Genomic DNA, 25,364 nt, shown 5'->3' with positions numbered 1-25,364 from the left:
CGTTCGCCTGGCACTGTTGTAGCTGGCGTCGCAAGGTATTTCCGTGCCAAATATGTTAAACATTCGTATGCCCCGTCATACTTCGACTGGTAGATTGCACTTTTGTTTATGTTCTTTACAGTGCAAATATTTGTAATCAATAATAATAATATAAAGTGAGCACTGCACACTTTGTATTCTGCATTGTAATTGAAATCAATATATTTGAAAATGTACCAAAACATCCAAAAAGTTTTATAATACATTTAAATTGGTATTCTATTATTTTTATCAGTGCGATTAAAATTGTGATTAATCATGATTAATTTTTTAAATAGTTTGACAGCCCTAATAAGGGCCTGTTAGGGATGAGATAAATCCCCTGTTCCTGCAACTGGATCCATGTGGGTGCAACTTTGCACCTGTGTGGAGTCCCAGGATGAGATGTTCCACTGGTGTAAACTGGCATAGCACCGCTGAGGTCAATGCAGTTACACCAGCTTACACTGGTTAAGAATCAGGCTCCCAGAGTTTGGCTATTTAAGGGACTTATATGGCCACCGTTACTGTAATATCTGAACACCTCACAATCTCTAATGTATTTATCGTCACACCACCTCTGTGAGGTGCTACAGGGAGGCCAAGAGTCAGGTTGACAAAGGTAGTTAGGTGCCTAAAGATGAACTTAGGGTCTTAGTGGGATTTCAGAAGTACCTAAGCAGGTCAGCTCCCCAACGCTCATTGAAATCCCTGGAATTTAATTCACGTAGGCACTTCTGAAATCCCACTTGGCACCATCTACATCAAACTGTTGCTCCAAATGTCTTGCCTAAAGTCATTCAAGATGTCCACAGTGGAACAAGGAATTGAACATGAGGTCTCCTGGGACCCAGGTTAGTACCCAAACCACTAGCCTGTCCTGCAGCTCTACTTGGAGCTAATCTATCTATGTGGAGCTGATTGAAGAATTGAGGCCTTAGACTGTATGAGTCCTGCCCACTTCGTATTTTAGCCCAGAATCATAATGAAAAGAACATTAGGAAATAAAACAACTGTAGAGTCTTAACATCCTGGAGTCAGAGTCTGAGTCTCTTCTCTGGAAACCATTGTCAATTTTCCTGCCAATGCCAGCTAGAGGTACAGGAGGTGCCAGAATAACTTCTGAATAAAAGGGAGATGTGAGGCAATTTACTCCGCTTTATGGAATATTTTATACTACTGTACATCATATAAGTTAAAAACCTTGAAACCACAGATATCTACTTTCATTATTATTACAGCATTAATAAACACTGCAAACAAGTCTTAATAAAGACAGAAAAGCAGAAAGGACCATTTTAATTTGCATCCAAACAAATATCCCACTGGAAAAAAGGCAAAAAAGAAAAGTGGAGGAATCAAGTGCTAGAAAAGTGGTGCCATGTGCTCAAGAAAATAACTCTGCAGCCAAGGGAAAACTGTGAAGCTGTGTTATGTTGAGCTATGTGCAGTGCAGCCGTAGCTGTATCGGTCCCAGGATCTCAGAGAGACTAGGTGGGTGAGGGAATATCTTTTATTGGACCAACTTCTGTTGGTGAGAGAGACACGCTTTCGAGTTTACACAGAGCTCTTCCTCCGGTCTGGGAAAGGAACTCCCAGAGTCACAGCAACATTCAAAGTGGAACAGATTGTTTAGCGTAAGTAGTTAGCACATATTCTGAGGGACCATTCAAGGTACAGCGTTGAGATGTAATTCTGCAGTTGGTTTCCTTGGAACATAAAAAATACTTATAGGGGAAACTGATGGCAGGAGATTTCTCCCTAGGATTTTATTTCTTTGCTGAAAGTACACATTTTAGTTTTGGATGCATCATTTAGTTTATACTGGCTCCTGCACCAATTATGAAACATAGGATGTTTGCCTTTTGGTGTTTGAATAGAAATAGCATACCATATATATATATATACTCTGTGCCAAAAGGTGAACTAGTGTCATATTTTGCAGCATTTCAGCCATTTGAGGAAACGCTTTGTATTCTCCAATATGAATTACAATAGGGCAGTAATATATAGGCTGAATAATTCTGTCTTGTTTCAACAGCTGCTAAAGCACAGGAATATAGCATGAAACATTGTTAGCAGCTACTTAAAGATTTTTTTTAAAGGTCTGCACACTTGTGCTTACTTATGATTCATGAAGGAGGCAGAAAAGATTCCCTCCATATATAGACATATCAGAAATTCAGATCTTTTCTATCCTGGGTGACTGGAGAACGGTAGGTTTATAACATCAGAGATACCATGCAAATGATATCTGATTAGTTGACAAGGGAATTGATTATTTATTCTGTTTAAAGCCCTCCTTTTTGGTTTGCTTTTTCTTAAACTCAAACTTTTCAGAAATGGCTGGAAGAAAAACTATCTGAATGTTAAAATTTCAACACCACTGACTAGAGCTGGTAAGGAAAAGTACTTCATTTCCCATTACTTTTTTGTTAATGAAAATGTTTCATTTGCTGGATTTTTTAAATTTTTGCAAAATATGTTTAAGTTTTAATCAAAACCCCAGGCACCTGAAAACTGATTTTATTTTTGTTTTAAAAAAAAACCCATTTCTTTGTTTTCAGAAGTTTGATTTTCAATGAAAACCTGACAATTTTTGTCAAAAATGAAAAATTTCTGTCTCACCACGAAACACTTTTTTATCAAAAATCAAAACATTTTGGGGAAATATTGTCAACCAGCGCTATCCCTATCTCTCCATTTAAGAAATGAGGCATCTCACGATTGATCACTGACATCAGCCAGGCATCCTTTCAGTAAAATGAGGGAAAACGAGACTTGATGTTCCTGATATTTCTAAGCTAAAAAAACAGGCAAAAAGAAAAAAAAAGTTGTGTGTCTTTAAATGTACCTTTTAGGTCTTCTCTCAGTGTAATAAAGGAACAGAAATACAAAGCCCAGCACAAACCTATTTTCCCTATTGTATGCCATCTGCAAAGCACTGAATGTACAATTTGGCTCTTAGAAATTTGAAGGAATGTAAGTATGAAAATATATGAATACAAAGAGTTTCTTCAGATGTCTGAAGTGCTGCAATATACGGAAATATTTTTAGTTTTATTGGATACAAAAAGAAAATAAGGCTATTTTTTTCATGGACAGCAGGGAGCGTTGGATTCAGAAGGGATGCAAAATTAGGGCCACCCTAAAAACATGCTGCACAAGTTTCCAAAGCTACCACATTTCCATACTCTAAGGATTTAAGTTCAATATAGTCTTTGTAACAACGCACAAACTAAATAATCACACAGCATTGCCCCCAACCAGCAATGCTAAATGATCTTTGAACGGAACCAGTCCATTAATCCAAAGCAGAGTTTTCTGTTAAAAGCGTTTTTTAAAAATGGGGCGTGGCCAAAACAAAATGGATTTTTGAAATGTTAACACACTTTTTTATATAAAGAGCATTCACACAGAAACACACGCACACACACGTCTCTCTATACTATACAGTCCCACTTATGAAAAACTATGGTGAACAATGCAATTTCAAACTACAGAAGAACAGCACAAAAGGTTAGAGTAATTTACTGCTTTATTCAGTTAAAGAAAGAAGAAATGAATGATTACTAATTTAATCTTCTTTTGGGAGCTACCTTGAAATAGAACCATTTAAATATAATCACAGACAGAACTCAAAATACTTGCACAAGGACATTTTATTATAAATGTACTGTAAGTAATGTATTTTTTTTTTAAAATGGAGGCACTTAAAACAATCAGAGGCATGTCAAAGTTGAATGACAGTGCTAGTTTCCAAAATGTTAGTTTGCAGGGCATGATAGAGGCTGAACTCCCTTCAGCTCCAAGGCTTTGCTGAAGCTAATCTCCTGAGATTTAGCAGTGCCTTTGGTGAGCTTCAGCAAGCGAATGCATCCTTTAAAACGGATATTTGTGGTCAGGCCAAACTGGTTCAGACCATCTGAAAAAACAAAACAAAACAAAAACTAATGTTGTTACCTCATTTTTCTTCTTCAAATCTCTTCTCCCACATGCATTCCCAAATATATATTCTTCACAATTTACTTGCTGCACTCTGTTCTGTAGCAGGAGAGTGGTTAAACCTCTAAGCACATTTGATAAATGCTCGATTTGGTGGCAACTATCTAATCGGTCTCTTTCTTCATCCACAATGTGCCACTGGCAAAATCAGAATGCATTTAAATCTTCCATTTAAATCACACAACTCAGTTCAGGTGATGTTCATGACATTAAATAAAACAGCCTTCAAACTTCCTGAGAGGTTCAAATGGCATTTTTTTCTACAGTAATAACAAATGGTATGCAGCAGGCAAATAATGGTTCTGTGTATCTGCAACTTGTAGTCTGTTTACATGTGGTAGAAAGGGTTTATCAGCATGAGCCTGGGATGGGTGCATTTACTCACAAGTAGCAAAGTTGTCAGGGCGACTTCTGCATCCCCAAAAGGCACATACTGTCTATTCTGTATGTGCTGCAGGTATCACAGAGAGGCTACCCTAGCAACGTTATGGAGAGACTATTTTTGGATTATATTTTGTATCTTTGTGTCTGTAAAGGCAAGGGCTTTAGCTACTCTGAGTCCAACGATACTGGGCTCGAATAGAGCCATAAAAACACTGAAAATGACCCCTAATAGCTTTTACATGCCTAAAAATGTCACAACTATAAAGTCTGCCATCTTGGGAACCCAGAAGGCTAGAAGTGAGTGCTAATCCCATTGGGAAGCTGAGACTCTCCTCTTCACAATTGTTTGAAGTTCCCAGCCTTGTTTCTCATCTGTCTTCTGAGTGAAGCAGCGGCCACAGGGAGCCAGTTGGGCTGCCTAGCCTTAGTGCAAGACAGGGCTTCACAGGGACATTACAACATCAGTGGAGGATTGAGCACAGCTGAGCTCTGTTTCACTACAAACCCTCCCGTACCCCAAAACTCTGACCCCTCCTTCTTCTTACACGGGGGATGTGTGTGTGTGTGGCGCGGCAGGGCAGGGAGGGAGACAGTTGTTGGTGCAGGAGGCAATGAGAGTTGACCTCAACAACTTTCCACTGGTGGAAAATTCCCCTGCCCAAGGGAATTCTCCACTAGCCAATTTCAGATGATTTAATGACGCATAAAGCAACCTCAGTGGACTGTTGAATCTGGATCCCATGATAATGGACGTTAAATTTGTGACATATGTACACACTGAAAAGCTGCCACTGGTCTTGGACTGAATCTTGTCTGTTCTGTGCCTCAGGTGAGGATAAATTGGGACAATTCCACATTTGGAGGAAGACAAAACATTTCTCTGGCAGGCTGAACAAAAAGAGGCAGGTGCGCGAGACAGTTGAGGTGTTTGGAATGTTAGAATAAACCCCGCGGGAAATGGATTAATCAACAGAAGGAGGAGAGATGGTCAAAGGTGCATGATACATTATTTATCGCATGGATCCACAATTTAGCATGCAGCTTTAACTCAGTTCATGGGTATCATTCCAACGCAAGTGGTGTGGATTTGTTTTATACAGACTGCTGTGTTACACCTGATTGCACTTCTTTTGCCTAAATGCAGCTCATAACTCATTATGCATGCCCCTGGAAACTTTCCTTTAGTGCCAGTTCTTAAATTAGAGTCTAAGGATTGCTGTAAAAACAGCCTCTGATGGCCAGAAGCTGGGAATGGGTGACAGGGGATGGATGACTTGACAATTACCTGTTCTGTTCATTCCCTCTGAGGCACCTGGCACTGGCCACTGTCAGAAGACAGGATACTGGGCTAAGTGGACCTTTGATCTGACCCAGTATGGCTGTTCTTATGTAAAAATACCACAACACCGGGAACACCTTTATGGCACAACATTCATTCCAAATTCGGCCAGCGTGGCAGAGCCTGGCTTTCTCTTACATATCAAACAATACAGGAAAAACATCAGAAAACATTTGGAGAGACTGAAAGCTAAGTGTTACTGGATACATTGTATTGCATCAATTAGAATGGAGAAAAAATGCAAAGAAAATAATTCAGAGCTCAGTGCAATGCTCCTGGACATCAATGAGAGGCCTTCTATTGACTTCAATGGACACTGCAATAGGCACCCTTATCTGGTGTTTAGTTCTCTCTGTTCACAAGCTAGTATAAAACAGCACTAGGAGTGCTACAAAATTAGTAAAAAAAACCCAATACTATGAGCATTTTACAAATTTCAGACATTTGATTTTCAAGATTAAATTATTCCTCAAATAATTCTTGGTCTATTTGTTTGTTTGTGAACAGTTAGTTGTGAATATTCACTATCAGCAGAGTAAGTATAAAGGCCTCTTGTAGCGTTTACCTCATCTCTGGATCCTTTCACCCATGCTAGAAATAACTTTTCTGGGGCTCATTAAAATACCTCTGAAGAGTAATGTTTGTTTTGCCTTTAAAAATAAACCAGATTGCACCAAATGGGAAATATTTGCAAAACAGTCCTGAGGGAGGACAGCTCGTTCCCCACATCCCCTAAATCAACGTTCACAGGCTGAGCTCTGTGCTATATGATTAATACACTCAGCCTACCTTTTTTTCCATGTAAACATTTTTGGCAGTTCAGGTTTGTCAAATGCTGTTGCTGTTGCCTTGGCTATGAAAAAGTGTTTTTGTTGAAATGTGAAAAGAAAGGCGGAGAGTCTTTTTGCTCCTCTCTGCAAATGCACACACTCCCTCGGCTAGAGGGTTTATGATAGGTTCAAGGGAAAAAGAACTAGAGGCTTTCTTAGCTGAAATATTGGCAGTGCATGACTGAAATTCAGTGCTGCAGAGCTCCTGTTATTCAAAGGCACAAGAATGAAATCTAGATAACTGTACTGTAGAGAAGTTTGGATATTCACAACCATACTATCGCCATTGATATTAGTGTGTGAAACTGAACTATATTTAAGACATTGGCAACGCATCATTACTAGAGAGTGTGACTAATGCCCTGTTTGTGTGTTGGACACTCACCAGGATATCCTCCAACAAAGACAGGATCATTAGTGTCCGCAGAACTGGAGACTCCATTTGGGCTGCTCCCATCCACCTGATTCCCATCCACAGTCAATTCTAAGCGGTGCTTGATCTTGTTTGCAGTAACCTTGTGCCACTGACCATCACACAAGCTGCCTGGTTTGTCAGGCTCGTAGATGGCAGAGAATCTGCCTGCACCATTATCCACATGGAACATCAGCTAGAGAATGTATCATGAAAGAGCAGGGAAAAGGACTAGTTATCAAAATAATAATTATCCAGAACATGGTGCTCTAGTTTTCATCAAATCTGTTCTTCCCAAAAGCTACGTATAGATTTAGAATAAATGTAGAGTTGAACATGAAGTGTCTTCTTATTACATTTCTAAATCAACACAAGACAGCTTAGCTCCATTGTGTTTATTTCCATCACCAGAATTTAATAACTATGACTCTGATCCTGCATCCAGTTCTGTGTGGGTGGATCCTTGCACCCATAAAGAATCCCACAAAAGTCAACAGAGCTCACTTGTGTAGATCCATGTGTAGCACTGGGGCCTAGGTTAGCAGGAATGTGCAAAGCTGTGGGCATGGTTTGCCACATTTCTGTTGTGAAACTGTATAAGGACAAAAAAAAAGTAGGTTTTGTGTGGGTCTTATACAAAACAGAGCTATTTACTTTTATGTGCAGCTGAGTGGTTGATTAAACTATGTACCAAAATTGAGTTACACATACAAGGGACTGATATTCATGACATGACAGACACAGTGCCCCCAACTTTGCACACTCCTGCTAACATAGGCCCAATGCTGTAACGCAGGAAACACAGCAGTGTTGCAGAATAACATGTTAGGATATTTTAGCAAAACTAGACGTGTCAGACAAATTTGGAAGGGGAAAGACTGACTGGCATATAGGGGGCTATGATCTTGACTGAGATGACTTGACATTAAATCAGAGTTTAAACTTGTTCATACAGTTTAAAACACACAAATGCACTACAGACATCCAGAAATGTATCTGATGATGCCCTCACTGCAAAATGCCTTCACTCACTTTTTCATCTACCAGCTCGATGCCGAGTCCATCCATTTTTTGGCTGCTGATTCCCAGCAGAACACCATCCATTCGAGTAGTACGGAATTCAAACTCCACTAGTAGGTCTGTTCCCACTTTATATGTTCCAACTGGGGAGTGGAAAACATACAGTGATACATTTAGAAAAAGAGCTACAGTATTATTTAGTCCAACTGAAATCGAGTGTAAAATAGTAGCTCATGGTACCAGTTCATAATATGAGATCTTGCTAAAAATACACAAGATCAAACACCAGGCATAATGTTTAAACATGCTGAATGGGATTCTGAAAAGTGCTCAGAGTCAGAGCTGGCCTAACTCTGCTTCCACGGAAGTCGATGGGGCTTAGGCAATGCTGATTGCCTTTGAAAATCCCACTTGCTATAATGGTCTTTTAGCACTAGTAAAATTGTAGTTTATTACCTGTTTTGGCAAAGCCTGTTCCATCAAAGAATGTTCCTTTCTCTGCATTGGTAAAGCATTTGCCAACATTGAAGCTGGAGGTTGGATTATCCAGGTCAACAGAAGCCTCTGTCATCTTAAAATTTCTGATGCAACCATCAATGCTGTAAGTAACCTTGGTGCAATGTTCAAACAGAGAATGTTGTAATGAAAAACAAGCAGAAATGCTGGTATGGAAAGGCTCAATTATGGCATCAGAAAGTATCCCTTCTTTTGATTCTGTGTTTTGCTGCTGGATGTGTGGAGCTGAATGAGTCTTGAACTTTACATGGCTAATCCACAATATCTGATTAAAATAAGAATCTAATCTCCATCACACTACCGACTAATTAGGTTGCTTTTCTGAAATTCTAGGGATCAGATCTCACAAAATGGAGTTATATCTCTTTGGCTTAATGGAAGGGGCATAAAATAATGCACTGCATAATGAAACATAGAAAATTGCAGAGGTAATGCAGAAATGTAATGGCCCATACTTTACTTCTGTAATTGAATAGAGTCCGTACTTTCTAGTTAAGCCAGTGGACAAAGGCATGGAGATAACTTGTAACATTACTACATTTTTTGTTTATCATTCCATTGAGTGGCTAATCTTACATATTAAAGCTGTGCTTATATTGGGCCACATCCTTCTAAATGTGGTACTCCTGCTTAAGTGAATGGAAGTTTTACATAAATACTTAAGGCATCATATGGCCCTCCATATAAACTTATCTATTACAATTGTATAATTGTAGCTAAGATATTATTTGCAGGCTTTTCTTGCATCTTTATCAGTGTTTTACAATTTAATAAGGCTTCACTATGAGAGCTAGGTATTATTATTATATTATTATTATTACTAGTATGCTGCTCGTTGGATGACCTATAAAGGAAGAAGCAGCAGGGATTGCACTGAGTCTGTGTAGCTGGTGTGACGTATTAGCACTTTTCCCCCCTCCCGTCTCAGATAATGTCTCTTTCCTTTGATGCTGGATGCTGTGCAGAGCAGCATTTCCTCTCTCTTCCCTGAAGGAGGCCTGGGAGTCCACCCACCTACTGGACAACTGGTGCTGGCAGAGGTTGGGGAGAGGAAGCTCAGGAGCATGGAGGGCCTACAGGCTCTAAAGAAAGCCCTTGGCCCAGTGGTGCTGGAACAGGGGGTGCTGCCACACCCCTTGAAGTAGTAATAACAAACACCAAATACATGGTTTCTATCATCAGCACCCCCACTATAAAAATTGTTCCAGCTCTGCCTTGGCTGATGCTGGAGTGTAATAATATTGGGAAAATGAATGGTAAATGTCAAACACACACTTCAAAGGACAAAAGTGCGCACACACGCATACATTTGGTGTGAGGGGGAAGGAGAGAATGAGAAAAAACACAAACACACAGAGATTGTGGGGAAAGGAGAAGGAGGCAGACATTGAGGAAGGAAGAGAGGTACACACACACATTGGGAGAAATCTTGCTCTCAGTAATACCCATGTAAGTCTCTTAAGACCACTGATTTCAATGGAATTTCTAAAACCTTTCCAGTTTTATTTGTATTTTCTTTGCACAATCTTTTATATAAGAAATCCTTATTCACTGGGGAATTGTAAGGGTCCAGGACTGTAAAGCTTTTCCCTCTCCCCACAGTAATGACTATGGGCCAGTTTCAATTCTTTGTACTGACTGTATTCTAACCCAGGTCCTTCCAACTACTTAAAGAAGAATTGGATAGGCCCTTTTATCCATTTGCCTTTATATTTTGGAAGAGAAATGTAAATGGTGATACCGGCCAACACATATTTAAAGACTGTGAAATAGCTTATTAAACTTTCTTCCTTACTGGACCGATTCTTCGAGTTGTATAGTTAATGGGCAATCCTCCGACATACAGCATCCCCACAACATCCAAGATATCGGCCTTCTTGGGGCTGGTGGTCCTGTTTGCAACACCATCTACTAAAAGGATTCCTTCTTGCTTGGTTCGAAATATTTTTACCTAGAAATAAGACATAAATATAGCACATTAGTGAGAGGTTTCTGGTACCAGACAACCCTGGAGCAAAGGATGCTTTTCAAAGTGCAACTTCAGATTTCCACCTTAAGTCAAATAAAACTTCCTCTATGTAAAGAATAAGGCAGACAATATTATTCCTACTTATTATTTGTATTGCTGTAGTGCCTAGAACACCACCCCCATGGACCAGAACACCACAGTTCTATGTGTTGCACAACCACAGAACTAAATTTTTAATTCAAATATGCCAGGAAGCATCATGAGTTTTAGTACTAGAATTACTAAAAGTACAGGGGATGCCATTTGCAAACTCAGTGTTTGCCTCACTAAAGTGATAGCAGTTCTGCTCCATCTCTTCTTCTATCTATAGAAAGATCCCATGCTAACTGCAAGCATTTGGGATGGTAAATGTTGACTTTTTAATGGCATCCACTGTAAAGGTTTATTACAGCACATATTTAAGAACTATATCCCATGACTGAGTTTCTTGTTCCTTTAGCTTATACTTGCTACAGATCATAGTTCAGGATGGAGTACATGTAACACACACGGGCTTAATAAGATTCCTATTCAGACAAATAGGACGTGTCTCATATGGAGGAACAACAATTGCTGAGGAGTTGTTCAAGCTTTGCCCATAACTACTGCTAAACCACTCTCTCCAAAGATATATATTAGAGTCCCCAGTGACTTCTGCAGCAGTGCTTCTGTGTATTAAGAGGACTAAATGTCTTGTACAGTATACGTGCTAGCTAAACTAAGGTAACATTTTTAAAGCGCCCTGGTGATGATAATGATGCTAGTGACCCTCGATTTCAAGGACAACGTTGACAATCATAGTTTGTACTAATGGGCCTTCACGTGACTCCATAGACCAATTTGGGAAGAACATTTACCACACTGGGCACAGAGCCATTTGCCTAGTTGTGGTGATTGAGTTGCACTTTGTTTGTGTGCTTCAAGCTGCTCAACTTGATTCTTCTCAAAGTCCTGGATGCCCACCCTTACCGTGCGGTGCCATGCAATACGATCAACTACCAGTAGCTCAAAGGTCAAGTCAGAATTTTTTTTTCCTCACATGTTGTTTCAGGGTGTCTTTGAAGTAATTCATCTGCTGTCCATGTTTACAATTGCTGGAGCTTAATTTGGAATATGACGGGTTTAGATAAACGGGTCTCAGGCATACAAATTACATGGGCAGTCTACCTCATTTGGGTGCAGATCGAATGAGTCTTGAAGCTGACTGAACCAGATGTCAGGATCCCAACAAGGGCAGTGAGGACCAAGGGTCAGAGAAGGGGCAAATTTGACACTGGGAACAATGGAGGAATTCGGAGTCAAGTTCCAGGCCAGGTCAAGTTCAAAGGTCAGAGTCTGAGTCAGGTTTCAGGGGCTAAGTCAGGAGATGAAGTCCAAGTCAAGCCAAGGTCAAAGCCAGGAGTTCAGGATCAAGGAGCAGAAATGGTTGTGGCAGCTACAGAAGATCTGGGCTGTTGCCTAGACTCTTCCTGGAACATCCCTTAGGTCTGTATAGAATGGAGAGCCAATTAGGAGCCATGAGGCTGCTGCCTATCAGACCCCTTGATGCAGGACTTGTCCACAGTATGTCATGGGGTCATGGAGCTCAAGTAGGTTACATCTGTTACTGGGTGGCAACATGGCAATGTCCCCAGCCTGGCAGGCCTGGGTTCTACACACAGGAGATCTAACACCAGCTTTTTCCAGGACTTCCATGTTGAAATCATGGTCCTGCCCTTTGATGTCAAGCAATTGTCATAGGTGTTGCAAGTGGAAACTGTGAAGTTTTTTATTATGCTCTTGATAACAGGTCTATGGTTTGGACCCATAGAGCAATGTCATGAGGCAACAGCATTATAGGCTTTGACTTTTGTTTGTAGACAGATTCCACATTGCTTCCAGATTTGGTGATGGAGACAACCATATGCAGCGCTGGCTTACTTGATTCATACATCCACTTTGTGGTTGATTGTCGCTTCGTTGTTCAACGTGCTACTACTTTAAATAACCTGTTTGAGAGCTTGGTGTCTGGTGACTATTGATGGGTCTTGGTAACGTTGTTGAGGAGATGATTGGTACGTTCATTTTTATTTGGATGATGGTGAGGTCAAAGTTACAAGCTGCTGTAGCAAAGCAATTTGTAAGATCTTGTAGAGCTGCTTCAGAGTGCGTCTGCCGGGCAAAATCATGTGGTGCATTGGTACAATTTAATAGTTAGCCTATTAAAATATTAAAAAGTGTTTCCTTGGTTCCTTTAACATTCCCTCTCCTTGTTCAGTTAAGGAGCACATCAGTCACAGAGGATTCTGTGGCACATCTACAGTAGGAAGTACTGAAAACTGACAGGAGGGTGGCTGGGAAGAAAGGAACTGAAAATTGGTGGTAGTGCTCTTTGGGGTGAATTTGGGATACAGCTCTAAACTGGGTGGGAGTGTGATCTGGCCGGTAGCAAAGGAATTGGGTACGGAGTAGCTGAAGTACCCAGAAATATTATTACAGGGAGCCTGAAAAAGCTGAAGGATAAGTTGGGTAATAGCAGTATGGTGGGGTTGGGCCATAAGACTGAGATTTGGTGATCAAGGGCAATGCTAATACAATATAGTGTAATAATGAGTATCAAACCAGACCTAAGATAAGGATGGAGAAAACTCTAGGTCAGCTTCTCAAGCTTTTTCCATGTGGGATGCCAAAACAGTTGAAGTTTGCTGCAGTGACTCAGTCACTAAATCATTTGCATTCACATCCTAACATCCTTCGCGGGGCACAGCAAGAATTGGATTGGGTTGAGGTGGAGAGAGGGCATGTTCTATTGGGTGAGCGGCTGGTGTTGGGGATGTTGGTGCTGCCTGGGTGCTACCTGGGGTTTACAACTGGATGTGGATGCTGCTGGTGGGGTGTTGAGTGCTGGGAGGTACAGTAAGGTGGAAGTGGCGGGGTGCTGCTAGAAGGGAAAGGGGGTGCTTCCTCTTTACTCCTGTCCCCACCTTCACTCTGCCTTGTTCCAGTGAAGTGCTGCTTAAACCTGGTGAGGGGCTGACTGAATGCTGTGAGCAGCAGGGCCATATGGGTCCTTACCGCCTTTCACCCTCAGCCTTGCTAGAACAGAATGTGATGCAGGCAGCAGGACACAGAGGTAGGAAGGCAAATGGGAGGAGTGCCCACAGGACAGGGCAGAAAGGCAGGACACTAGTAGGAGGGAGCCGTATTTCTCCTTCCCTCCCCTTAGCTAGCTTCCTTTGGGTCCTAGCAGAGGTGGCAGAAGCACATCTTGAATTGAAGCCGGGGAGGTGGACGGATAGCAGAGGGAGTCATCACATCCTGGCTCCATCACATCCTTGTCCCCTGGCTGGATTCTGGGTGTTGTGGTTGCTGCTCCAGTCCCTCTGGGTCCCACTCTAGCCTTAGCCCCCTCTGCATGTGTGCACAATTACTGCCTCCCTATCAGTGAAAGTGTGCCCTACCCCTGCCCACCGCGGGGGAGGGAGGTGCTGGCCAGAACTTGATTGGCTCTCAGCTCCCAAACTATCAGCCAATGGGGAGGCAATAACTGGAGCTGGGCGGCGTGGGGCAGAGTCGAAGTGGAGAAGTGGGGAAGTGGAGCCAAGTGTGGGGTGGAAACATAGTTCACCTGCTGCAATATTTCCATTGTGGTGGCACTAGCCTCCACTGCTCCTCTGGTTCTGATGACCGTGGGTCCTCCTGTTCACCAGGGCTTGGCAATTTTGCCATGACTAACCTTGGGTGCTTCAACCCCTCTAGGGTTGGTTCCAACTTTTCTGTCCAAACTGTTTTCAGAGGGAATATTGGGTTGTTGAGTCAATGAAATTTTTCTTGAACAGTGTATGCTTTCGGCAGAAAATGCTGGGTTTTTGCTCAAACGTGTTTGGCTGAAAACAGAAAGATTCGGGATCAAAAGGTAGCTGTAGGGCCTCAGGAGAGTTGTAGTTTGCTCCTCATGTCCCCAAGTTTTTCTACAGGCCGAGATTCCCCGCTGGACTATATCTCCCCTAACGTACCCAGGGCCAGGGACTCCATGTTGCACTCCTTCTTCACCAGAAGGGGAGATCTGTAATGCATTATGGGAGCTGTAATCCAGTTGGGGTCCCAGCCCATAAAGAACAATGGGGGCCGGAGGATCAAAATACCACTCCTGTGGGGCTCTACAACTCTCATTGTTGGCTGAAATCTTTCAGTTTTGCATTTTCACTGAAAACTCAAAATTTCCCATGGAAACTTTAAATGAAAACAAAATATTTTTTGATTTTGTCAGATATTTCCACCAGGGAAAACTATCTTTGGACCAGCCCTAAAGCCCTGCTGTAGACCAGGGTCTAGAGTACTGTGAGCCATGATTAAGGTGAAATGCTATTAGGGATATTCTGGTTTAGTGACAGGTTTTAATTTACTCTAGTTTGTGTTGTGATTAGCAGAACAGATCTGTCAAATTTAGTAAATCCCCCTGACAGTTCTCTGTGTACCTAGTGACTTATAATGCATTTGTTACCTCTCTTCAGCAGATACTATATTGATGGTTGTGATATATTTCCTACCCGTTATCCAGAAGCCAAGTGCATTTTATATTCATAAGTGTTTCCTTTCCTAAAGCTCACAAACATTGCAAACATGTCTGTGAATATCATATTTGCTCCACAATGAGTTGAGGTAACAGTGCAAACAAAAGTGACTTCACTTGATTTTTTTTTTAAAGTTCTTTGGTCTTTTAACTGTGTCACATTTCAGCCACAGTGATACCTCAAAAGACTGTTAGCCCTAATGTGTCGTCTCATCGAGTGTGAAACCCAACAAACAAGTCACCTGGGCCCCATTACTTAGATAACGTAGACAGATGAGGAGAACATTATAATCTTCTCTGGGTTTCCCAGCTACATATACTGTATATTCTAATGTGACCCAAAATATGACTTTACCTACAGGACACATTTTCAAATATCGGCACCTAGCAGAATATGAACCTGTGTAAACATAATTACAATTACATGTTTGCATCTGAAAGCAAAAATTCTCCAAGCACAACTTAGGTGCCAGTATCTAAAAATTCAGCTCATGTAGATTTCAAGCAGATCTCCTGAACAAGTCAAGGATTTCTCTAGCACTTCTAAGCATCCCACTGCATTGAATACCTTGTGCCACTGGCCATCATTGATTTTGTTTGGAATCATTGTTTTGGTGTCCCCACTTCCCAGGTCATAGCTGAAGTAAGGCAGTCCATTCTTTATCTGAACAGTGGCAAAATCAGCATGGTTGATCCGGGCCATATAAAAAAGCAAGCCAGATTCAGCCTCTGTTCGGACTTCAAATTCAATTGTGAGCCTGAAAAGCAAACACAGAACCAAAGAATTTTTTTTCTCAAAATCAAATGGAGGAAAAATTAATTCTCTCTCTCTCCCCCTCCTCCCTTCCTTCCTTTCAGAAAAATGAATTTTTAAGAGGCCAGATACCAGTGCTTTTGTTTGTCCATCAAAACTTAAACATCATTCAGACCTGAGAGCTTCATTTTATTTGTTAGTCCAACGCCTATTGTGGAGATGTATATTATTTAATACAGCAACCCTGCTGATGACCCATGTAGGTGTCCAAAGTGATGCTATATAATGGAGTTTCTGTCTTTTCACCATGGTTTTTTTTTTAACTAAGAAATTACACACAAAAAACTATTTTAAAATAACATTACATTTACTAAGTCAAGCACTCAAAATTAGGAAATGTCAGAATTAAGGTTGCCTGTGCAATCAAAGGAAGGTGAACAAGACTAGGAAGGTGAACAAAATTCACTAGTTTCACTTGAAGCAATTATTAATTGTCACACTCTTTCACTGCAAAGGTGAGCAATGAACCAGGTATTGCTTCACAATCTCTGGTCCAATAGCTAGGACCAGTGTGTAGCTATAACTTTCAGAAGGAGTAATTCCATTAATTCTTCTGTGAGGGCGTGTAGCTTGGCGGTGTTCCTGATGTTGCAACAGGTAACCTTGCTGGCTGATTTTAATCATGAGACAAGAAGAGAAAAGAGGAAAAGGGACCTGCTCATTACAAGAAAAATAATTTGGTTTGTGAATCAGTGAACTTCACTTTCCTCCCCATGTGCAATTTATTAATTCTGTTGCATGAACTGGCTAAACTGGTTCTTGGCAATCGATATCATTCAACTGCACTATGCTCTTGTTTGAACAAAACCCAAACAAATAAAACATTACTCTTGATTGTGTTATTTATGGACCAAGATACCAAACTTTGAAAAGGACCACACCTGGCCTCTAAAACTGAGAACACTTTTGTGCACATAACCTTTTTCACAGGCCAGTTTTGTATGTCCCGAACTTTGATTCTCTCTCCCTCCTCCCAGGCCTCCCCAAATTTATTTGGGCACGCTACTTAGGCAGACTAATCATAACCCAGTTTTCATGCCTGAATGCTATTTGTGTGCACTAAACTAGTGTTTTTGTATGTACAAAACTGGGCCACAGAAAATTGCACTCAAGAATGTGCCTAAACGTTTTGAGAATACGATCCAGAGTGTTTTGCTTGTCAGTCATCCACATAAGACCTCACTTTTATTACTTCATCACAAAAATCAGATGGTGTACCTGTTCTTCACTTTGGTATCATCAAATGCAGCCGCAATATGGCTGTTCCTTGAAAGACCAAATTGTTTGCCACCCTCCAAAATAGCTGGCTCTATATCAGCAGCACAAGAGTCCTGCAAAATATAAATCATGTCATTGATTGAGCATATGAATTTATTATGTGCTTTACAGCAGTATAAAGCATACATCCGAAAATATAAAAAACCTCTTCTATAGTCTCCTAGGGATGCTAGTAATATTTTTCAAGAAGAACTTCTCATTCTGAACCTCATCTGTCCAAGTGCTAAAGTCCCTTCATTTACCCTGGAGCACTTTAGAATATGTTCTTTATTACAGGTATTGGCTCTGCAACTTCCCAGTGTCTTTTGTCTCTCCATGTAAAATAAAGTTAGCAGGCAATATAATGAAGATTTATTTTAAAAGCAGAGTTCCTTTTGACTTATGTACTGCTTTTTCATCATCAGGGTATGCTCACCAGATCTTTAAATGATTTCTGGACAGCTCAGTGCATCCTTAAATGTAGCTCACTGACACTTATACTTTAAGGTGCTGTCTTATAGAGCCTAAGCAGGACTGAAATCTTAAAGGGACACTATCAACTTGAAATCTAGCCAATCCTTAAAAAAAATAGAAGTAATTGCAGGTGCTACACCTGCCACTGAGTCCCCATGCCATTTTTTTGTTTGTTATACAATCAGGTTTCTTTCTCTGTCTTTCAAAATGTTTTCTCTCTCCCTCTTTCCCCTCCTCCCAGCCCCCTGTTGCTGTTTGAAAGACCCACACAAATATCAGGGAAACTGACTAGTTAATACAGAGGAAAACCAGGTACTATACACTTTGTGGTATCAAATGCACAAACATGACAAACCAAAGAAATAAAGAAAAATGCTGTTTTTTCCCCAGCTATAGTGGTCTCTTTCAGCTACATTACTCTTAGGTGTTACTTGTAACAATAGAAGGTAAAACATTTTTAGAAGTGTGATTTTTTTTTTTTTTTACTGTGTCCCTTAGAACCTTGATCATATAGCCACGGTCTAGCACTGTTCAATTGAAAGGGCCACAATAATTATTATCTCCCCCAATACTCCACTTTGGGGTATAGTGTGAAGAAGTTTCTCAGAGGATCTAAAACAGCACGATCTCAGGACAATAATACCACAGGAAAAAACAGACTTTGGTAACTCTATTTTTAAGCACTGTGTTTAACACTTCTGGATTGGCCACAGCCTCTGTCTGAGCCCTGATTCAGCAGGGGCCCTCAAAGTACAATGTGCTGTCTTGCTTGCCAAAGTGTTCTTTCTGTGAAGTATTTTCAAGATGTCATGCGTGATTCCCCAGGAAACAGGAAATTTCTATTGCAAAGAGGAAATTCCCCTCTCTGTAATTTCCCTCTTCAGTAATGTGATAGTTTGTCTTTCACAAGTCACAAAGAAATCCTCACAACAGTTGAGAACTTTTTAAAAAACATTTTCCACAAAACCTACTAGTCTGTTCTGATTGTGACAACCCTCCATGTACAGTAGAAGAGCACGCGCTGTGACAAGTACACACCAATGTGCAATTAAAAGAAAAAAAGGGAGAAAGATGTTACTCAACAGCACAAAACAAATGAGTGATGAATGTGAGATGATAGTCTTTCAGTGATTAACAAAAGGATAAAGGTGAGGTAATTGCAGGATAATACTCCTCTAATGCTGGCTAATGTCCAAAGCTGTTTTAACCGTTACAGTCTTAGCCTGACAGTTTAACAACTGGTAATGGTACTGTATATATAATATATCCACCATCGGTTGTTTAAACTTGGAGATAAATTAAAGTCTGGAATTGGCAGATGGATGAAGAATGAAAAAAAATGGACCTAAAGTGGACATTTCAATGGCACACTGGTGCATGTTACAATGTTAAGGGGGCAAAGTCTGCCCTTGGTTGTCTGTTTCTGGCCTCCAATGATTTCAGTTAGGGAAAAATTTGGTTGTCAGATGTCAAATATTACTAAACTATCTTAATTGTTGCTACTTTCAGTAAGCACTGATGCTTGGGCTCAATAGGAGGACTGGTTGGGTAAGGAATTAATGGTCAGTGCCACAAATGTTGCTGGGGGGTTGGTAATAGGTTAATACACCTATTCATTTATTTTGTCATTATATTGGTCTTTTATTCATCTATCCCTTAAAAACAAAGCTTAAAAATAGTCATTTGTATGGAGGTGGAAGTGTCAGTGAGAAAAAATTGTAAAAGAGAACTGTTCTAGAAAATTCAGGCTTTATTCACAAGCCTATCTCCACACTCATTTCAACAAAGGTCAGCCTGACTTTATCTCTGACAGTCTGACTTTACCTCTTTCACAAGTATGTGAGTTAAAAGCATGCATTATCAGACCAACTTGGAGTTTCCTGGCTCTGTATTTTGTATCATAGCCTTAAGGTGTCCCACATTTAAGCCCAACCAGTTAATAAACCCTAACATCACCTGGGAGCCTCAAAACTGAACCATTTTATTAATTACTTTAACTTCACTATTCCCTATATGACAGGAAACAGATCAGCAGAAACCATTGTATATCACAGAAAACTGATAACCTTAGTGGAGCTGTCTGAGCAAATAGGAACTTCACTGTTCAACTATCTCACACATTCCTCTACAAATGATGCTGCATTAGCACTCACAAGAAAAGTAGTTTGTTAGCAAAGGAAGAAGGCAGCACCACAATTCACCCAACAATGTTAAATAGAACAACTGGGGACCATTTGGGAAAATGCTGGAAGATACCGTGATGATGTCAAAGTAAGCTGTAATGCTGGCACTCTTCACTTCAGTGACAAACAAGTCCTGAGAAGCAGTAAATAATATGAGGCCGAAGCAGCAGTTACCAAGGCATTGTTCTCCAGCAAGACACATTTTAGCAATCCTAGCAGAAGACAGCAGCAAACAGGCGACCACTGTATTTCTAAACTACCTGACTATCCTTTGTCCTGTCTTCTTTTTTTTTAATACAACTTCTTCATTAAGGGTTCAACTCACTGCTGTGGAGATGGAGAGCACATGAGTACTTAAGTCGTATGAATAGGGTGGGATTTAAGTATAGCAAAGTCTTGTTTGGGCCCCCTGCATGTGGGTGAATTTCTGTGCTGAATGGATTTGCACATAAGATTCTTCCAGAATGACTCTCAGGCAATAAATTACCGAATCATAAATGATGTATCCGCTGTTTTGATATAAACCATGGTTATGCTCTTTGTTGCAGGTGCAAATACCGAGCAATAGAGCTGAGTGAAATTTTTCAATACAAATTTTTTGGCAAAAAATACAGATTCAGCAACACTGAAACATTTGGCGAAGTCACGTAGATTTCACCAAATTGTGTTAGCCCCCCCGCCAACATTTTTTTTAAAAACCACAACACTTAAAAAAATTCTGAAAACAATTCAAATGCTTTATTTCAACATTTTCAAAATGAAACATTTTGATTTTTTGGTTCAAAATTATTTTTCATTTTAAAATTTTCTTTAGCTTTATCTAAATGATTTAAAGTGTTCAAAATCGAAACACAGTGTTTTGTGTGCAACCTAAAATTATTTTTTGATTTGCTGAAAATTTTTAATAAATTTGTATGAGTCAGCCCAAAATGATTTTTTTCCACCAATTTTCCAGAATTACCAGTAAACCGAAAAATCCATTATTTGCCCAGTTCTACTGAGCAGGATTTAGGTAAAAATAAATAAATAAATAAATATAAGAAAGCTAGATTACTTAAGGTGCTTTTGAATGTGCAGAATTCGAAAACACTTTTATTTTTCAAAAGAGAAACTTCAGGGGTGTTGGTACATGTGAATTTTTCACACATTTTTATTCAGATTGTCACTTTGGGCAATCTATGTGGATTACACAATTCACCATGGTTCCATGTACCTCATGTGTAAATTCCATCTCTTTATTAAACAACAACATTAAACAATAACAATTATTGTAAATAATGTTAAACATTTAACTAATGTTAACTAATATTTATTCCTCTTAATTTTGCCCTTGAAAAATGGCTAGTATAAATACACACGTATTCAGACACTGGAAAGAGTCTCTCAGATTTATAGACAGAAGTCAGCCAAGCAACGGAAACAAAATAAATAAACAAAGAAAGAAACAAACCCTTCTCTCAAACAGCCTGACTTTCTCTCTTTTATGAGAGTGGGAGAGTGGCAAAATGGATTATCACCTTTATCTTGGAGTTTCTTCGCTCTGTATATTTGTGTCATAGACTCAGTGTTTTCGAACTGTATAATTTTTTTTATTGAAAATGGAAACATATCAGTTTCATCATGTTACAATTTCGCCATCTTGTGGGTAGTAATCAAAAGTGTTGCTTTAGTTCCTATATAAATAGGCTGGGCAGAATTCAATTTTAATTTTTTTTATCATTTCAATGGGTACTATAAATGTTTATTTTAAGCATTTTTAAATTTGTATCAATTTACATTTTCACCATTGCTCAAATTATGGGTATGAAGCATTTTTTTATTTGTATTGATTTAAATTTTCATGATTGTGGGAAATTATAAGGGTGGTCAGACAACTCAGACAACACAGCTACAGAGTTGCAACAAACTTCTGGGTTTGTACAAAAACAAACCCAAGACTGTGGATTTTTTCACAATACTTTCCAATTTACTATTTCAAGCCCCTGAACTATTTGTCCAGGAAAATGCTTTGCCAACTTTTAATATTTCTGTATTGGAGCAGGAACAACTTTCTCTAACAGTTTAATCATCTGAGCTCCTTTACTGAGATACACATTTTTAAAATTCTTTCCAGTAACACCCAGTTTTGCACTGCCAGGAGTTTGAAGCCTGAAAGTCTATTCCACACTGATTAGGCCTCAGCTGGAATATTGTATCCAGTTCTGGGTGCGACATTTCAGGAAGGATGTGGACAAACTGGAGAATGTCCAGAGAAGAGCAACAAAAATGGTCAAAGGTCTAGAAAACCTGACCTGACTATAAGGGAAGATTGAAAAAACTGAGTTTGATTAGTCTGGAGAAGAGAAGACTGTGAGGGGGACAAGATAACAGTTTTCAAATACATAAATGGTTGTTACAAGGAAGAGTGAGAAAAGTGTTCTTCCTAACCTCTAAGGATAGGACAAGAAGCAATGGGCTTAAATTGCAGCAAGGGAGGTTTAGGTTGGACATTAGGAAAAACTTCCTAACTGTTAGGGTGCTTAAGAACTTGAATAAATTGCCTAGGGAGGTTGTGTATTCTCCATCATTGGAGGTTTTTAAGAGCAGGTCAGACAAACACCTGTCAGGGATGGTCTAGATAATATTTAGTCCTGCCTTGAGTGCGGGGGACTGGACTAGATGGCCTCTTGAGGTCCCTTCCAGTGTTATGATTCTATGATTCAGCAGTCTTTTGGCTAAGGTTATAAAATTTCCCAGGAATCGTCATATCATATCAGACCTGTGGTCCAGCTCGCTCAGTATCCCGTCACTGAGAGTGGCTGATACCAGAGGAAGGTGCAAGAAACACCATCTTGAGATAAATTTCCCATAGGGGAAGCTTCTTTCTAATCCTAATCAGTTAGTTGTTGTCTTAAATCCTGAAGCATGAGGAATCCCACCCTTAACTCTCAACCTGTGACTATTTAATTTCTTTAACATACTCTTCTGATGGAGATCACCAAAGATTTTTGACACTCAAAGTAAATTTGATCAGTCAGTTTTCCTTTGTTCTTTATTTTACTGACATATTCCAAGAACTCTAGTAGATCAGAGAGGCATGAATTTCTGATGATGTTCAATCAGCTGTTTTATTAATCTTTCTCTATGGCTAGTTTTTCAAGAGAGCTGAGTTTCTACTTAGGCACGTCAGTGAAGTGGCTGGGTTCTTAAAAGCAGGCACCAACCAGCAGCTTTTTATCAGCTTTGTTTTAATTTAGTTTGAAAAATCTGGCCCTTATTTATAATTTATAATTTCAGCAAATTTACTGGAAGCCAAAGTATGATTCTGTAATGGTCTGTAATTCCCTATCACACCTTTTTAAAAACAACTGTTACCTTCCAGTCTTCTGATATAGATGCTGATTTTAATGAAATCACCTTTTTATTTCTTCAATAGGGTTAATACACATGAATACCCATGAATATCCATAAGCACAGTCCACATATATACAGAGCGTACACACACATACGTGACACACGTGTGCAAAGCATTACATCCTAATATGATGATAGCAAGGCATTCATTTTTATAAAAGAGCTTTTAATCATTCAGTGTGGTCCTGTCCTTGACCATGACAAAAAAAGAAGCACATAAATGACACAACGCTTTGGAGGAATGAAGGAAAAGCCAACAAAAACAAAATCTGTGATTGCCATGTGACTTTCTGGAGTTCTTGGGAGATTAAAGAGGGGAGAGGTGGAGAAAGGGGATATGTAATGGAATCATATCATCTCAGTGTGACTCAGGATGCTACATTTCAGAGTGGTAGCCATGTTAGTCTGTATCATCAAAAAGAACGAGGAGTACTTGTGGCACCTTAGAGACAAACAAATTTATTAGGGCATAAGCTTTCATGGGCTAAAACCTACTTCATCGGATGCATGAAGTGGAAAATACATTAGGAAGATATCTATCTATCTATCTATCTACACATAGAGAACATGAAAAAATGGGTGTTGCCATACCAACTCCAACAAGAGTCATCAATTAAGGTGGGCCTATTATCAGCAGGAGAAAAAAAACTTTTGTAATGATACTCAGGATGGCCCATTTCAAGCAATTGACAAGAAGGTGTGAGTAACAGTGTGGGGAAAATTAGCATGGGGAAATAGTTTTTGGTTTGTGTAATGACTCATCCACTCCCAGTCTTTATTCAAGCCTAATTTAATGGTGTCCAGTTTGCAAATTAATTCCAGTTCTGCAGTTTCTCGTTGGAGTCTGTTTTTGAAGTTTTTTTGTTGAAGGATTGCGACTTTTAGGGTCTGTAATTGAGTGTCCAGGGAGGCTGGAGTGTTCTCCGACTGGTTTTTGAATGTTATAATTCTTGACGTCTGATTTGTGTCCATTTATTCTTTTGCATAGAGACTGTCCGGTTTGGCCAATGTACATGGCAGAGGGGCATTAACTGGACAGTCTCTACATAAAAGAATAAATGGAAACAAATCAGACGTCAAGAATTATAACATTCAAAAACCAGTCGGAGAACACTCCAGCCTCCCTGGACACTCAATTACAGACCTAAAAGTCGCAATCCTTCAACAAAAAAACTTCAAAAACAGACTCCAACGAGAAACTGCAGAACTGGAATTAATTTGCAAACTGGACACCATTAAATTAATCTTGAATAAAGACATGGAGTGGATGAGTCATTACACAAACTAAAAACTATTTCCCCATGCTAATTTTCCCCCTACTGTTACTCACACCTTCTTGTCAACTTTTTGAAATGGGTCTTGATTATCGCTACAAAAGCTTTTTTTTCTCCTGCTGACAATAGCCCACCTTAATTGATGAGTCTCATTAGAGTTGGTATGGCAATACCCATTTTTTCATGTTCCCTGTATGTGTGTATATATATATATATATATATATATATATATCTATCTATCTTCCTACTGCATTTTCCACTGCATGCATCTGATAAAGTAGGTTTTAGCCCATGAAAGCTTATGCCCTAATAAATTTGTTAGTCTCTAAGGTGCCACAAGTACTCTTCATTCTTTTTTCAGGATGCTATGATCATCCTATTGTCAGCTTTTTTTGAGGAAAAAAATAATATGATTCAGGATTCAGGCTTGTCCTGAGCTTTAGTTGATAATCTGCTTCATTTACATGCTGGATGAAACATCCAGAACTCTATAATAGTGTAGATACCCCAACTACTCAATATCCTCTAGCTATCTACCACACCCATCATCATAATTTTAAGGCACCATTATTGATTCCTCTCCTCTTCCCACATAAAAGAGACTTCTCTTCTAAAACTGTTCTTCATAGACGCAATATAACTTACACGTGCAGGAGGTGAAGGTGGTGGAGGAGGAGAGGAAAAAAACTTGGGGGTGGTAGTTGTGCTCTCTTTCTCCTCTTTAGTATCAGGTTCAAGCTGGATCAAGACAGAAGCAGGGGTAGCTTCATCTTCATCTTCAGGAAGTCTGGCCTCGGGTTCTAGAGTGGGACACTGGCCTATATCTGCATTTTTGAAGGACACAGGCTGAGCGAAGTCCATGGGGCTATGGAGATACAATGAAAT

At 39.8% G+C, this 25,364-nt stretch overlaps 1 protein-coding gene across 1 annotated transcript in view; it reads right to left on the bottom strand.

Moving 5' to 3' along the window:
- Nucleotides 1-3,662: 3,662 nt before the first annotated feature.
- LAMA2 (laminin subunit alpha 2) overlaps nucleotides 3,663-25,364 on the bottom strand; it is a 458,477-nt gene continuing 436,775 nt past the window's right edge. Inside the window, exons 56-63 of the mRNA XM_084624485.1 lie at nucleotides 25,125-25,344; nucleotides 17,117-17,229; nucleotides 15,653-15,842; nucleotides 10,320-10,475; nucleotides 8,465-8,618; nucleotides 8,021-8,151; nucleotides 6,962-7,184; nucleotides 3,663-3,943 (exon numbers count right to left, since the gene is read on the bottom strand). Coding sequence (XP_084480611.1) covers nucleotides 3,786-3,943; nucleotides 6,962-7,184; nucleotides 8,021-8,151; nucleotides 8,465-8,618; nucleotides 10,320-10,475; nucleotides 15,653-15,842; nucleotides 17,117-17,229; nucleotides 25,125-25,344 — 1,345 coding nt within the window. The 3' untranslated portion in view covers nucleotides 3,663-3,785. The remainder of the gene's footprint in view (nucleotides 3,944-6,961; nucleotides 7,185-8,020; nucleotides 8,152-8,464; nucleotides 8,619-10,319; nucleotides 10,476-15,652; nucleotides 15,843-17,116; nucleotides 17,230-25,124; nucleotides 25,345-25,364) is intronic.

This window comes from Lepidochelys olivacea (genome assembly GCF_965140295.1).
Source record: "Lepidochelys olivacea isolate rLepOli2 genome assembly, chromosome: 3".
NCBI lineage: Eukaryota > Metazoa > Chordata > Testudines > Cheloniidae > Lepidochelys > Lepidochelys olivacea.
This window is presented reverse-complemented; position numbering and strand designations above follow the sequence as displayed.